At 44.9% G+C, this 15,652-nt stretch overlaps 2 protein-coding genes across 3 annotated transcripts in view; one reads left to right on the plus strand and one right to left on the minus strand.

Moving 5' to 3' along the window:
- Nucleotides 1-5,214, plus strand: part of MPRIP (myosin phosphatase Rho interacting protein) — a 122,976-nt gene extending 117,762 nt beyond the window's left edge. For both annotated transcript variants that reach the window (XM_056866326.1, XM_056866325.1), the window contains 3 exons: nucleotides 1,050-1,212; nucleotides 2,241-2,326; nucleotides 5,083-5,214. In XM_056866326.1, coding sequence (XP_056722304.1) covers nucleotides 1,050-1,212; nucleotides 2,241-2,326; nucleotides 5,083-5,154 — 321 coding nt within the window. In that variant the 3' untranslated portion in view covers nucleotides 5,155-5,214. The remainder of the gene's footprint in view (nucleotides 1-1,049; nucleotides 1,213-2,240; nucleotides 2,327-5,082) is intronic.
- Nucleotides 5,215-10,629: 5,415 nt separating this feature from the next.
- PLD6 (phospholipase D family member 6) lies at nucleotides 10,630-15,594 on the minus strand. Its single transcript, XM_056866629.1, has 2 exons — nucleotides 15,180-15,594; nucleotides 10,630-10,916 (listed from the first exon to the last, which is right to left on the minus strand). Exons 1-2 carry the CDS (start codon nucleotides 15,592-15,594, stop codon nucleotides 10,630-10,632), a joined length of 702 nt encoding a protein of 233 aa, XP_056722607.1.
- Between the last annotated feature and the right edge of the window lie 58 nt (nucleotides 15,595-15,652).

The following is a 15,652-nucleotide window of genomic DNA, read 5'->3' on the forward strand; positions in this document are numbered from 1 at the left end:
ACTGATCCGAAAACCGGACCCGTCAATCCGGCAGATCTGTGCTGCCTGCTTTCAATGTTTCATCTCACCTAAAAAAATAAAATACAATGTACACTGCGTTGTAGGTGGAGACTGAAAGCCTGCCGTTGCTAGTTTGTTCGTTGTTGCTCTAGTTTAACAGCTGATACAGGTATTCTGGTGAGATACGATACCCCTTGGCTTTCTGATGGTTCAGTGTACATGAAATTATTTAAAATATTGTTTAAATTTAGTCAAGTTATGTGTATAAAGCGTATATAAAACATAAATGAATTTGGGTCTTATCCCCAAGATAACTCATTATATATATGCAAAAATATTCCAATATACAGAAAGATCCAAAATGTGGACCACTTAAGGGATACTCAACCTGTATCTCCCATCCAAGTACTAGCCAGGGCTGACCCTGCTTAGCTTCCGAGATCTGACGAGAGTTTACAGGGTCTTCCCCCCCCCCTCCCCAACACTGCTGTGCTTTGAGCGGCCATGGTCAGATTTGTACAAGAATGCTGTATTCCTGGTTGGTAAATTGATGAATATTTTAGGTCCTTGTTTGCTCTATGAGACCTGGCTCTTTGGGCTGCCTTGATGCCACACTGGTTTTTAACAGAAGCAGAATCTAGGAAGAGTTTCGGGTTTCCCATAATAATCACTGGAATTGGCAGAGACTGGTGTTTCCTAGGGTCAGATTCTTTTTTTCGCGTGGTGTAGTGGTTAAGAGCAGCGGACTCTAATCTGGAGAACCGGGTTTGATTCCCTACACCTCCACATGAAGACTGCTGGGTGACCCTGGGCTAGTCACAGTTCTCTCTGAACTCTCTCAGCCCCACCTACCTCACAAGGTATCTGTTGTGGGGAGGGGAAGGGAAGGAGAAATTAGCCGGTTTGATTCTCCTTAAAAGGTAGAGAAAATCAGCATATAAAAATCAACTCTTCTTCTTTCCTTGTAGCAGCCAGCAGCATGTGTTTCTGCCAATTGCCGGTGTCACAGATCTCCTTAACTGAAATGCCTTCTTTCCCCCCCACCCAAGGATAAAAAATATGCCAGCGATAAGTATAAAGATATCTACACGGAACTGAGCATTGTTAAAGCCAAGGCCGACTGTGACATCAGCAGGTTGAAGGAACAGCTCAAAGCTGCTACGGAGGCCCTGGGAGAGAAATCCCCGGAGAACACCACAGTGTCTGGATATGGTCAGTACTCCATTTAACAGACCTTGCTGTTTCCAGCATGATCATTGGGCCACAGAATGAAAACAGAAGCAAGTTTGGTGTGCCGTCCAGGGGAACCGTAGGCCTATTCATCCCATTTCGAGATTTTCATGCATACGCAGACAGGATCTCTCATTTGGTGTACAACTTAATCCGGACATGTTGGTTCCCTTGGAAAAAAGAACTTGTTTCTTCAGAGATGATCAGTATCGGGGGGGAGGGAAACTTGTGGGGATAGTGAATACATGTTATACTGTCCTATCAAACCAACAGCAAAAAGGCATCATTTGTAACTTAACATATAAGATTGTACTGTTCTGCATATTTGTGAGATTTTACTGAACAAATGTCTTCGTTTTCTGTAAGAAAAATAGAAAGTTTATCCAATACTTGAAAAAGAGTTTCAAACTGCTTCACCCTATACTGTCAGAGCACATGTATCTTTTTGCCATCTTAGAGGAAGGGGAAAATAATGTATTTTTTGGACAGAGATTCTCATATAATCATAATAGGTAGGACTGCCAGCATATCTGGATATTAAAAACATAACACTGAAAATACTGAACAAGTAGTTGCTAGCATTATTTACATTTAAACCAAAACATTTTTGAAAATGTTGCACGTCTCCATAGTATGCATAGGACTAACGCTTTAGATTGTCTTGAGTCAAAACATGTCTCTTCACTCATTCCAAAAGGCGGTAAGAGGAAGAAATAGTTTTTCAGCGTTTCCCCCAAATTTTCTGTTAGAGAAACTGCATGTTTTGAATGAGGAAAACATTATTGTAAGAAGCATTTTATTGACTGTAAAAGAGGAAATATTTCACAAGAGGGTTTTCCCCCCAGTGCTTTCTTTTGGAAAATGAAAATAAAAGTCCCCTGGGGGAAAGAGGTCCCCCCCTCCCCAAGGTCTTCAGATCTCTAATCAGTGCACATATTGGAGGTAGCTTGGTTTGGCTGGTTTTATCAGCTTTCAACAGCCAACATAATCTCTTTGTCTTCCCCACCCAGATATCATGAAATCGAAAAGTAACCCTGATTTCTTGAAGAAAGACAGGACCAACGTTGGCCGGCAGTTAAGAAATATCAGGTCAAAGGTGAGTTTGTATTTTTACTTGGATTCCCTCCTCTCCGGGCCTGGGATTTTGGAACATTGAAACCACTCTGGAGTGTCGGGAATGAGTGGCCGGAGAGCACAGGAAGCCAGCCTGAATATGTCCCTCAACACCGATCCCTTCCTTCTCAATACCAGAGCTCCTCTGTGTTCACAATGGTGGGCTTGGCATCCTAGTGGAATTGGCAAGAGAAAACAGGTGACTTCTTGCCCAGCGGCTGTTGGGTTTCAGTGAGCCAGACTGTCGAGTTCCGAGCCAGCAAAAGACAAAGAAAAATGTGCATCTGCGTAAGCAGATGCATTTGGTGTGCCATTTTTGTGTTTTGTGCCTTACCTGCTTCTTTGTGTGTGCTACTTTCCCTTTCTATGTGCAGTCTGTGATGACCCTCCACCCCCCTTTTCTGTTGGTTGTCCCCAAGTTCTGTGACATGTGAGAGCCAGTGTGGTGTAGTGGTTAGGAGCGGGGGACTCTAATCTGGAGAACCGGGTTCGATTCCCCCATTCCTCCACATGAAGCCTGCTGGGTGACCTTGAGCTAGTCACAGCTCTCTCCGAACATTCTCAGCCCCACTTACCTCACGAGGTGCCTGTTGCAGGGAGAGGAAGGGAAGGCAATTGTAAGCCAGTTTGATTCTCCTAAAATAGAGAAAGTCGGCCTATTACAAAAAAAAAAAATCCAACAACTCTTTGGCTGTAGCATCCAAGGAATCTGATCTCAGAGCCCATTAAGGCCAAAAGCTTCAACTCTTGCCAGAGAAGGTAGGGGGGAAGGCTTTGGGACTTCTGGTGAAACTGGGATTTATGTGTTTCTCGTTTTCTGTTTTTTTTTTTGTCTTTACTCTCTCCTCTAACAGTCCGTTATTGAGCAGGTCTCATGGGATAACTGAAATGCACCAGATTCAAGGGTCCCTGTCATATAGGTAATCCAGTTGGTACCTGCAAGCGAAGCGGTTTCCTGATGGGCAGTCCATTTAATGCATGCCAAGTTCACACCTCCATGGCTGATGAGAATCTTTTTTCTTCTTCTTAATCACATGGAATTGTCCCTCAGGATGGGGGCAGGAGACAAAATTTAAAACCGCCTCAAGCCGGCTGAATGGCTGCTTCCGTGGCTCCCCCCACCCTCTTCTCTAACCGACTTCCCTCACCCAGAGGGATTTCCGCACCTTCTGAAATGCACGAAGGGATGCTGTGGAGGGCGCGGGACAAAGAGGGTGCATGTGAAATTGAACGTGCATGCTTCAGACTAAACTTTCCTTGGCAGGCAGTGTTGACATACTCATTGGCTGTGTCCTCAGGAATGGGAGGATCTGATTTTAAAGCGTGCTCTTTAGCAAGAGAACCAAGTCAGTTATAGAAGATAACTGGTTGCATTCTCTACCCACAAGATCTCTGCTCTCGAGCATCTTTCTGAGAAATAGATCTTCCCCAGTTTCTTATAATGTTTTGGTCCTAAATAAACTGTTCTGCCCAGTTCTTTCCCACCCCCCGCTACAATGATTTTGGCTTTCAAGATGACCTGGTGGAAGGAAGCAGCCAATCTGCAGATTGTCAGAATTCTAGCTGACCTCTCTGCCTTGGTGGGCAGTTTCAGTCCACGGTGGAGGACATTGGTCTTTTTCTTTCGTAAAGGAAGAAAAACTAACTCCTTCTTTTTGTAATGTAAACACACAGAGGGACACACATAGCTATAGCAAAAGCAAGAACATAATGTTGAAGGCTCTTTAAAACACAATTAAAGTAACGTAAACACCTTTACAATATATGTTTAAAACAGTTCAGCTGTTAGACACGGCTCTGGCCTGCATTTTCTTGGCTGCCAGGGCGAATTGTGCCACTCTATAAGAGACCTACTGATGCAAATCGGAAGAAAAATTAGTTTCTCTTCCACAGGAAAATAATTTATACCTTTCAGAATGTCAGCAAGAAATGTATTTCTGGGCTCTATATACAAAAGGCAAAACAAAATTTAGTGTTGGAAAATTTTCTGGAACCAAGGCTTCACAAATATACAGATGAGCTATGGTCAGTGTTTTTGTATAACAACCTGCTAAAATGGCAGAAGGCATAGTTTGAAATCACACAATATTAAAAACATTCTAAGATTGGGGAGGGTAATATTGGACAGATAAAATGTTCTGCCATGGTCCTTTTCAAATAATTTGAACCGGGGAGAAAATCTAGAGTGAGAGATTGTATTTCTGTCCAGAATGGCGTTAATCTTAACGATTCAATCTCGTATATTGAAACTAGGCAAGGGGACACCCAGAAAAACGAACCCCTAAAACATTTTGCTGCTGGCCACTTGACAATTCTTTGTGCCTGCTGCTTGTGAATAAAAACCTCCCTCAGGAGCAGTCTGAAAACTCTGAAGGTCTACAGAGCAGAGTATAGGAACAAAGTTATGGGGAAGGAGCAACTGTAAGGGGCACTGTTGGAATTTTAGCGGCTTTCGAAGGCTCTGCCTTAGACTTCTAAGATCATAATTCTCCCAGCTAATCATGCCTCTGGCCATCCGGCTCACCTCTCTCCGCCTTGGATTGATTGACCAGTAACACCACCCCACCATGGCGCATTTTCTTCCGCATGTCTTTCTGATCTCCGTTGGGGGAGGGCTGTCATTGGCCGCCCCGTTGCCTCCACTGTCTCCGCCAGATGCCACCCTTCCTCTCCAGAACCGCCTTCTAACATTCCTCGTTCTTTGTTTCCTCTCTTCTCCCCCCCCCCCCCCCGGTGCAGAGTCTGAAGGAAGGCCTGACGGTGCAAGAGCGCCTCAAGCTCTTTGAATCCAAGGACTTGAAGAAAGACTAGCTCTCCTTCCTGTTCGGCTTGACCACGTGCACCTCCTCGCTTGCGGCCTCATGACACAAAGCACCCCTCCGGTTTTCGTCGTCCCTTTGGATCCTTGTTGCTCTTTTTGTACGGATGTGAAAACCACTGCTGCGGTTCTTCAGCCTGTTCGGACGGACCTGCCGAGACGTCGCCCTGACGTATAAAGTTGAGTCTTGGCTGGAGGCGGACGAGACTGGGGATGCGCCTTCCCTCCCACCCCCGGCTCCTCAACACGAAAGCCCTTCCTACTGTATATCCATTACACTAAGTGTCAGTATTAAGGCTCAACAGCCTGTCAATAAGCTAGCTCTGTTTTACCAAACGCTTTGGTATGGCGACAGGGCCCGGAGGGAGGGAAGGAGGGGGGTGCGAGACACTGTGTTTTAGCTCTGCCACTGTTGACACTAACCCAGCACTTACGCACACGCTTTGAGCCGAATTTTTTTTTTTGCACCTCTGAAACGTGAGCCCCCCCCCTTAAGTTGCTACCTGGATTGCAGCACCAGTGAGGAAGAGCTTCTGTCTGCACTGTCAGATTATAGATTTATTTCTCTAATGTAGTTTTAGACCCCGAGAAACTTTCTTTGCAATCAGATAGCGGTGTGATGGACTCGTGCTTTTGGAAGAAGGGTAGCCCCTACCTCCAACCTTCTGGGCTCCATACTGTCTCCAGGAGAGTCCGTTTCTGCTAGCTTCCATTGTAAATAGGATACTTCGCAAAGATTGGGCTTTTGGCATGCTGATCAGTGAGGGGCGCTCAGGACAGTACAACTGAGGTCAGGGCAGAAATAGGGGCTTGGCCTGAAGAGATACGAGTTCTCTGTACATGGTTGTAAGCTGGTATCCCCCCCCCCCGGGGGGGGGATCAGCAGTGGAATGGCAAGTTGCAAAACAAGTCTGCTGAAACGTGGCATTTGAGTGGCATGCAAAAAAAAAAACTTAAGGAACTTGTTAGTATTCAATCTTTTTTCCTCTCTCCAACAAATTAATTCAGTGTCCCGCTCAGAGTAGGTTTTTCTTTCTACAGGCCTCAAAGATAGATTGGGAATTTTAGCATTTGAATTCTGGCTTTCAGTGGTCTTTCCAAAGAGGGCTCTGTATTGTTCTTGGGACAATGTGCAGCTAAAGGAAATGGTTTATTTTGTCTTCTACGGGCAAAGGTAGTTCTGGTATTTTTTACTACTGCATATGTTTCAGTATAACTGAGGGGGAATTTTGCTCCATCGTGTGTTTTTTTAGGGCAGGCACCACTCTGCAAAGTTTTGGGAATTTATGCTAGTCTGCAGGTTTGTCTGATGCTTAACTAGACTGGCAGTTTCAGGGAGAGCAAAATCTAGCTGCTGCCAGGTGAAAGCCATTGGAAAGCATGTTAGACCCGTGGACTGCTACTGGTGTTTAAACAAATGAGCTCTTTTGTTTTCTACAGCTTTTTGTTTTCTTGGTGTATGTCTGGGAAGTTCCTTACCAGGTATGAAAAGGGTGTCTCAGTGCCTCTCACAACTTCTCCTCCTCACCTCAGGTGCTGGAAAACCGAACAAGGGAAGTATATTGGAATAATCTTGTCACTACCTAGCGGAGTTGAAAGATGAAGGGGATGGGGCAGCCATGAAATTGTGGTGGAGATTGTCTTTTGGCCCTGACCAATATTGGCTGTATGAGCTTCTTTCTCCCTTGTAGTGTTCTCTGGAGCTTGAGAAATTAAATTGGGTGTTGATCCGCAATGCTTTTTGAGAAGCGAACGCCATCTCTCTTTGGAGAGCCCGTGTGTCTCACACGTTGGCAGTGGGGCAAAAAGGGTTAGTCAAACCAAACTCCATTTTGCTCATCTGTAAGTGCTGCAACCAAGGTGCTTCCCAAACACAGCAAGGCAAGTTGGTGTTTTGGGAACTGTAGTTCTTGAGCGGCTCAAGGGGCCCATATGTTCTATTGCAAACTGCTGCATTTTATACAAAGCAACACTATGAAAAGAACCAGAATGTGAGGTCTAGTAAAAACTAAGCTCAACACCGATGGACATACAGTATAAATATACCTGCATAAAGCCTTCCTCAGTCTTGTCTCTGTCCCCCCTCCTTTTTTGGGGAAACTTAATTCAGCTCTATCAATGGAACTGGTTTTCCTTGGTCCTCTGAAGAAACGGGAAAGGAGGATTTGCTTGTGCTGGTATGCAAAAAAAAATTCTAAACAGGCTGTTTTTTTCCTGTGGCAGAGGCTGCCTGAGAGTAGCCCTACGAATTGTAAAAAAAAAAAAAAGTTGCTTTTTGTAATGACAATATACTTGATTAGAATCCCACTGGACTTTTTTGCATTTTGGTGGTTCATATGCAGTACTTAAGTTTTGTTGTGAACACTTTTAAACACATGCACGCTCTGTAGCTTACTTTTCCTTTGTAATTCCCGCTCCCATTTTTAAAAGAAATTAGCTTTGTTATTCTCTTTAAAATAATTTAAAACCTGTATAGTATTCAAAGCACGCCATGTAAATATTTATTACTCAAAAACTAGTGGAGGGTTCTTTTGTTTTTGGTGACTTTAATTTTTTTAAAAAAAAAAATCTCGTTCAAATACAATGTCCTTTCGACTTGGAAAAGGAAATTAGTGTAACCTGATAAACTCTGCTCCATGCTCCCTTACAGACCATTTTGTTTGAATGTTATAAATACGTTTTTAAAATTTCTGATACCCTTTTTAGTTTTGGAAATTGCCTGTCCAAAGAACATGTAAAGTGTTTCAAAACTTTAAACCTACTGACCTACATAATGATTTTCTTCCCCACTCTGTTGAGTAATCTTATGAGTTGACAGTGGTATAAACTCTTTGAGTGTGCAGACGTACTATATTTCTATAGCAGTAGTGGTGGTAGCAGCTAACTCTGTCACTAAGCATACACCAATATCCTTGCATGGTAATGCTGTTACAAAGTGAACTAAGGTTTTCCCACGTATTAGGGCCAAGAGTCTAACTGTGCTGTGGTTGTACAGAGATGCTAATGACTATGAGGATTTCTACAGGCGACTTGTATAGATTCTGATTCTTTCCTGTCCCTTCTAAGTTTCATGGCATGGTGTTTGTAACAGCATGGCAGAATACCGTTAATTTAAGATGACCGTTCAATTCAGTTACACTCTTTCGTTAACAACCGTTCCAACAGAATTGCCTTGCTGAGCTGATCTTTTACCGATAGAATATGAACAAAAAAAATTCTTAGAAGTAGAGGTGCCCTGACTGCATGACTTGAGAAATAGTGATGTCAGCATATACAGTGGATATTTTGCTTTCGCTAGTGGTATTCAGCAGCCCAAAGCCATGCTTAGAAGTCCACTAGAGGGTACATGAAACGGGGGAGGGGTTTTTGACAACAGACCCAGTTTGCCCAATGCAGATTGGCTTAGGGAAGTACTTTTGTTCTGGCATGAAAAAAGAGAATGCGAGTCAATCATAGCTTAAAATGGCAACATTTTAAAACAACTGATAGCCTTGAAATGCACATATTGTGTTTGAGTGACGAAGAGCATGTAGTAATATATTTCCTCCAATGTATTACTTATTTGGCCAGAATGCATTTTAATGAGGGAGTGGACTCGCAAAATACACACTTCAGCTCCCTCCACTGACTAACCACCACCCTAGTTCTGAAATGCAGGGTGGGGGGGCGATCAGCCTGCCTGAATGACACGCAGACCCATGCAGAGTCATAACAGTGACCCTCTCAAAGAATCAAGTAGGAAGATAACATCCTATTCCCATAACTCGGCAAGATTGAGGCAAAAATAAGGCCCTAGAAATGCCTTGCTTAGGGGCAGTGACGCTGCAAAAACCACATAGCATCTCGTGTGCAAGAGAGGCACATTCAGACAAAATCACTGCAGTGAGGAAAGGAGCTGTGTGGTCCCCACAAATCTGCCTGTCTGGTTCCATTTGTTTCCTTTTAGCAAAGAATTTTGAACCTCCTGCTAGAAGTATGAAAGGTATCTTCCTCCTCCTCTTTGCTTTCATGCTTTTAAAAGAGCTATCTCCCCCTCTTCAGCTGTTCACTGTAATAGAAGTTGTCACTTATGTCACAGTATTTATTCCTTACAAAATCTTGTGTGACATGCTAGGGGTCCCATGGATGTAGCGCTGATTTTTATTTTGTAAATATAATTACTTTACTATACATAAAACTATATCGTAATAAACTATTTTTGCACCACTCTTGGCATGCTGTGGAGAAGATTTTTTTTTGTTTCAGACGGCAAATAAAAAGTCAGGCATTATCAGTCTAATGGTCTTGGCATCCCTCACTGTGTATGTGCGTTTGTGAAAAAACTGAAAATGGCGATTGCTGACGTTACGAAAACTAAAGCATACTTTGAAACGCTGTAATGTTAAAATGGATGTACGCTCAGCTTTTCTACTGCAGTGCTGGTTTCTACTGTCCCAAAGTAATGAGAGAACTGCACATTTTTCCCTTTGGAGAAAAAATATTATTTAAGAATACCAAACTATTACAGCTCTGAGGCCAGGCCCTCTACAGGTTTACTGTTGCCTTATCACTGTGTACAGTTGAAATAACAGGTCTCTTCCTGCTTTCCCCCATATTTTTCACAGTTTCCTGAATCAACACTCTGTACTATGTAGAAACGATAAAATAACAAGGTTAAATGAATGCTATTTAGCCTTTCTTTCACAGCAAGGAGGATAATCCAGGCTAGCCCTAGCTTGGAGGAGGAAAACAGCAAGGACCGTCAACTGAGGCCACTCTGAAACACGACATTTTGCGCCTGTGTGGCTTTGTGATCTTTAAGACTCCTCACATTGTGAATGCCAATACTGATTCAACATACTCGCTCTAAAAACCATGTTTTAAAAAAATATGGAAAGTTTTCCCAAGCAAGTCCATTATTCCTGAGACTGGGTCAACCAAAACTAAACTTTTCTTCACAGCTGCTTTGCTACAATTGGTAACTTTAGACTTGACTACGACTTCCATAACATCATACACGGACCTCCCGACACATCAGCACGTTCTCGGTGCTCGGGTAAATTTCTCTGCTGACCCCTTTGCAAATGAAAGCATTGAACAGAAACATATGAATTGCCTTGGAATTAAGGTCTTCCCCCATCAGTAAGATCTACTGACAGTGAAGAGCCTCCAGTCAGCTGGTTTTACCCGGCCTTTTTGTATGTGTGGGTCCTTGGAAGAAAAGCCCCAGTCTGCCCCAACAGCCGGTTGAAGGGCAAACACTTTGCTGTTTGCTAAAGCAAAGTTATACTTCTGTGAATTTGTCGTGGCTATATATTTATAGTTTCCAGCAGCACTTTTAGTGTACTATCAAACTTGCAAACATATCTGTCAGGACCACTGTGCTTATTACACAATAGCTACAACAAAAAACAATTAACAGACCCTTTAAGAACTCCTATTCTCTGTGTCATAGTATCTACAACTAATTGCTTACCAGTGGTAAAATATCATTTCTTCAACTGCCTTTCTGTCTCAGACTTATGTTTGTTCTCTTTTGGTACCTCTTTGGAGAAGAATACATAGTGAGCTGGATTATAATTTTCCCAAATCTTCTCAAATTCCTCTAGAAAAAGCTTCACGCACTCTGCATCTTCCAGTATCAAAACATTCTCCCTGTTGTGCTGGATGGCTTGTGCGGTCCAGTTGAGGGATCCAGTGAGCAGCCACCTTTGGTCTATGATGGCAAATTTATGGTGCATGTAGCCGCTGTCCTGATCATGGCGTACCTGAATCCCTGCAAAACCAGAACAGACCTGTTACATTTTTTTACTTGCTTACCAAAGAAATGGAACTGTTCCCAACAAGATGATATTGTTTTTTCTAAGGAAAACCACACTGAACTTGTAATGAAATGCCAAGTTCTTAAATGCAACAACACATCCCAGCAAATGCAGCAACAATGCTATACCAGGAGATCAGAGTACCTGTTCAAAGTGGCCTTTAACCATGTATTAGACTAACAAAACATCATGAAGCAAGCAGAAACAAAGGCCAAGTCAAGTATTGTGTTAAAAACAGCGGTTAAGTACTATGTAGGTCTCAAAGGAATGTCTAGATGGTATCGTCAGATAGAATAGAGTTGGAAAGGACCTCCAGGGTCATTTAGTCAAACCCCCTGCACAATGCAGGAAATTTACAACTACCTCCCACCCACACACCCCTACTCCCTGCCCAGAAGATGACAAAAAAAAAATCCTCCAGGATCCCTGGCCAATCTGGCCTAGAGGAAAGTTGCTTCCTGACCACCAAGTGGCAATCAGCATTACCCTGGGCATGTAAGAAAGGGCTATGAGAGCCAAGCACTGGCGCAACCCTTCCTGTCCTCCCTGTCATAATGTGCCTAAGTTCACAGGTGTTGGGTACAAACACATTTCTCCATGCTGAGGCACCACAATACTGTCAACTTTGTGCTTGTTTACAAGAACTCCTTTCTTACCTATGTATCATTCAAAAATATCCTCAAAAAGTGGTACCTTAAGATCTCAAAGCCAAAATTATCTATTTTAAATATTTCAGCAAGTACCCAAATTCTATATGATGTGTTTACAGAAATTCTCAGTGACCAAGTATGCCTATTTTGCAACACCACTGGTTATTGTTATTTGTTTAAATAATTCAATTTATACCCCGCCCTCCCCCAGCAAAGCTGGACTCAGGGTGGCTTCCAACAAAATACTTAACTGATTTATTAATGATTGTTATATTGTGGTGTTACCGTTACTATCAGTGGTGAAAAGGGAGTCCAACCCCCTGCTCAATGCACGATGAGCCTAGAGCATCCCTGGCAAGTGCTTGTCCAGCCTCTACTTGAAGACTGCCAGAGAGGGGGAGCTCACCACCTTCCTAGGTAGCCGATTCCACTGCCAAACAACCCTTAGTGTAAAAAACTTTTTCCTAATATCCAGCCAGTACCTCTCTGCCTGAAATTTAAACCCATTTAAACATCACGGGGTTTTCAAGGCAAGAGACATTCAGAGGTGGTTTGCCATTGCCTGCCTCTGCATGGAGACCCTGGGCTTCCTTGGTGGTTTCCCATCCAAATATTAACCAGGGCCAACCCTGCTTGGCTTCTGAAATCTGACAAGCTCAGGCTAACCTGGCCTATCCTGTGTCATAGCAAGAGATGGACAGAGGTGGTTTGCCATTGCCTGCCTCTGTGTAGCAGCCCTGGACTTCCTGCAAAACCAGAACAGGCCCGTTAAGTTTTTTTACTTGTTCACCAAAGAAATGGAACTGATCCAACATGTACTACCCAGGGCTGACCCTGATTAGCTTCTGAGATCAGGGTAGCCTGGGCCATCCAGGTCAGCATAAATACTAACAAAAATATTTAAAAAACCAGTATGGGGGTTTGGGCTATGGGAGAGCAAGAACACTTCTAAATAGGCTTAGAGAACAATGAAAGGCCCACATGGTTTTTGTTTTAAAGGCTAGAAATAAAACAATGGAATGCAAAAAAAAAAAAAAAATGAAGACAAGATTGAAGCTAATTCATTAGGGAGGTGGAGCTAAGGCCACAGATCTACCTTACAGGACTGTAGTAATGATTCCTGAGATGATTAATGTAAAGTAGTAGTGTGAGCAAGCATGGCCATTAAGGGTAGGGTTGCTAGCCTCCAGTAACAAGAGCTCTCCAGATGACAAAGACCTCTGGAGAAAATGGCACCTTTTGGGGGACGGATTCTATGGTGTTTATTTTATTCAAATTATACCCCACCTTTTCCCAACCAGTTGGGCTCTGGGCAGCTTCCCACAGTCAATATATGTTTTATAGAAATATAAATTAAAACATAAAAGTAAAACATAGAATTAAAAACATATACAAATTGGATTAAAAAGATGGAAATCTAATTTCACACCTACTTTAATATTAAATATTTCCTGATGGTGAGGTAGGTCCATAGTGGTGGTAGGCATAGGGTTGCCAGCTCCAGGTTGGGAAATACCTGGAGATTTTTGGGGTGGAGTTTGAGGAGGGCAGGGCTTAGGAAGGTGAGGGACTTCAATGCCATAGAGTCCAATTGCCAAGGTGGGGCCATTTTCTCCAGGGGAACTGATTTCTATCAGCTGGAGATCAGTTGTAATAGTGGGACATCTTCAGCTAACACCTGGAGGTTGGCAACCCTAACACTCACTCTCAGCCTGGCTCACCACATAGGGTTGTTCTAAGACAGAAAATGGGGGAAGATGATGTCAAACCGGAAGAGGAGCTCCCCTCCCCCCCAAAAGACGCAATTTTAGTAGAGGAACCTGGGAGGGGGGTTAATAAAAACAAATAAGACTTTCTGGGACGTTATTCTTATTCCATAGAATCATAGAGTTGGAAAGGAGCACCAGGGTCATCTAGTCCAACCCCCGGCACAATGCAGGAAATTCACAACCACCTCCCCACCCCCAGTGACCTCTAATCCATGCCCAGAAGATTGCGGGGGGGGGGGGGGAGACGACTTCTCCAGGCCTTATATAATAACAAAAAATAAAGTCCTTCTGGGACATTATTATTATTTTAAGGCCGTATATAAATTTTAGATAGATTTACAGCCCCCCCTCCCCTTTTTATAGAATCATATAGGAGTTGGAAGGGTCCATCAGGGTCATAAGAACATAAGAAAGGCCCTGCTGGATCAGACCAAGGCCCATCAAGTCCAGCAGTCTGTTCACACCGTGGCCAACCAGGAGCCTCTAGGAAGCCCCAAGCAAGATGACTGCAGCAGCATTTATCCTGCCTGTGTTCCGCAGCACCAGAGATAATAGGCACGCTCTTCTGATCCTGGAGAGAATAGGTATGCAGCATGGCTAGTATCCCTTCTAACCAGTAGCCATAAATACCGCTTTCCTCCATGAATATGTCCACTCCCCTTTTAAAGCCCTCCATGCTGGCAGCCATCACCACATCCTGGGGCAGGGAGTCCCACAATTTAACTATGCGTTGTGTGAAAAAACATCTAGTCCAACCCCTTGCACAATGCAGAACATTCACAACTACCTCCCCCCCCACTCCAGCGACCCCTACTCCATGCCCAGAAGATGGCCAAGATGCCCTCCCTCTCATGACCTGCCTAAGGTCACAGAATCAGCATTGCTGACAGATGGCCAACTAACCTCTTCTTCAAAACCTCCAGGGGAAGGAGAGCTCACCACCTCCCGAGGAAGCCTGTTCCACTGAGGAACCGCTCTAACTGCTAGAAAATTCTTCCTAATGTCTAGACGGAAACTCTTTTGATTTAATTTCAACCCGTTGGTTCTGGTCCGACCTTCTGGGGCAACAGAAAACAACTCGGCACCATCCTCTATATGGCAGCCCTCCAAGTCCTTGAAGACGGTTATCATATCCCCCCTCAGTCTTCTCCTCTCCAGGCTAAACATCCCCAGCTCCTTCAACCTTTCCTCATAGGACTTGGTCTCCAGACCCCTCACCATCCTTGTTGCCCTCCTCTGGACACGTCCCAGCCTGTCTACATCTTTCTTAAATTGCAGTGCCCAGAACTGAACACAGTACTCTAGGTGAGGTCTAACCAGGTCTCTGTGCTTCTGGCTCTATCCACTCATTAGCTCATGGAATGTCGTTTCTATGAGGATCTTAGACCGTGATCTATTTCTCCTCTTTTAATACACAAATCCAATGCCTCTGTGTCTGATATAATGCTTTTTTTTTTTTTGTTAAGTGATAGGGATCCCAAGGCTGCAGTGGCAAGACTGATCTCAGTCCTTATATCCCTCAAACATTAGATTTAAAACCACGCTGCTCAAGATCAGTGGATCAAAGAGCTACTAAGGGATAAAGGAAAGGAGGTTGGGGGGTGGGGCCTGGGGAGGGCAGAATTTGGGGAGGGGACACCAATTTGGGAGTAGAATGGCACTGGGCCCACCCTCCTAAGCAACCATTTTCTCCAAGGGGACTGATTTCCGTCATGTGGAGATGAGTCGCCATTTCCAGAGCAGAGGGGGACGACCATGTGGGGGTTTAAGGGCGCGTTTCTTTCTCTCGCCCCCTTACCGGCCCGCCGGAGGACGCCGATCTGGGATCCCTGGAGGGCCATGTAGTCGGCGTCGGTGACGACCCGGACGCGGACGCCCCGCCGGTGGAGGAGGAGGACGGCGCGGCTGAGCTGCTGGCTGGAGAAGGCGAAGACGCAGAGCTCGAGGGAGCGGCGGGCGCTGAGCAGGCGGGCCAGGAGGCGGGCCAGGGGGCTCTCGCCGTGAGGGAGCGGGCACGAGCAAGGCCCGACGCCGCCGGTGCCGCCCTCCCCGGCGGCCAGCAGCCCTTCCACGCAGGTCACGCGCGACGGGAAGAAGAGGACTTCCCGCCGCCGGGCCTCCAGCCGCCGCCGCCGCAGCAGCCACTCGGCCAGCGCCTCCAAGCCGACGGCCAGCGCCGCCGCCAGCAAGGCCCAGGCCCCGCCGCGCCACATGGCCGCCGCTGCCGCCTCAGCGCCTCCGGCCGCCGCTGCGCATGCGCCGCGCGCTACC

The sequence above is a fragment of the Euleptes europaea genome, chromosome 21 (assembly GCF_029931775.1).
Source record: "Euleptes europaea isolate rEulEur1 chromosome 21, rEulEur1.hap1, whole genome shotgun sequence".
Taxonomy (NCBI): domain Eukaryota; kingdom Metazoa; phylum Chordata; class Lepidosauria; order Squamata; family Sphaerodactylidae; genus Euleptes; species Euleptes europaea.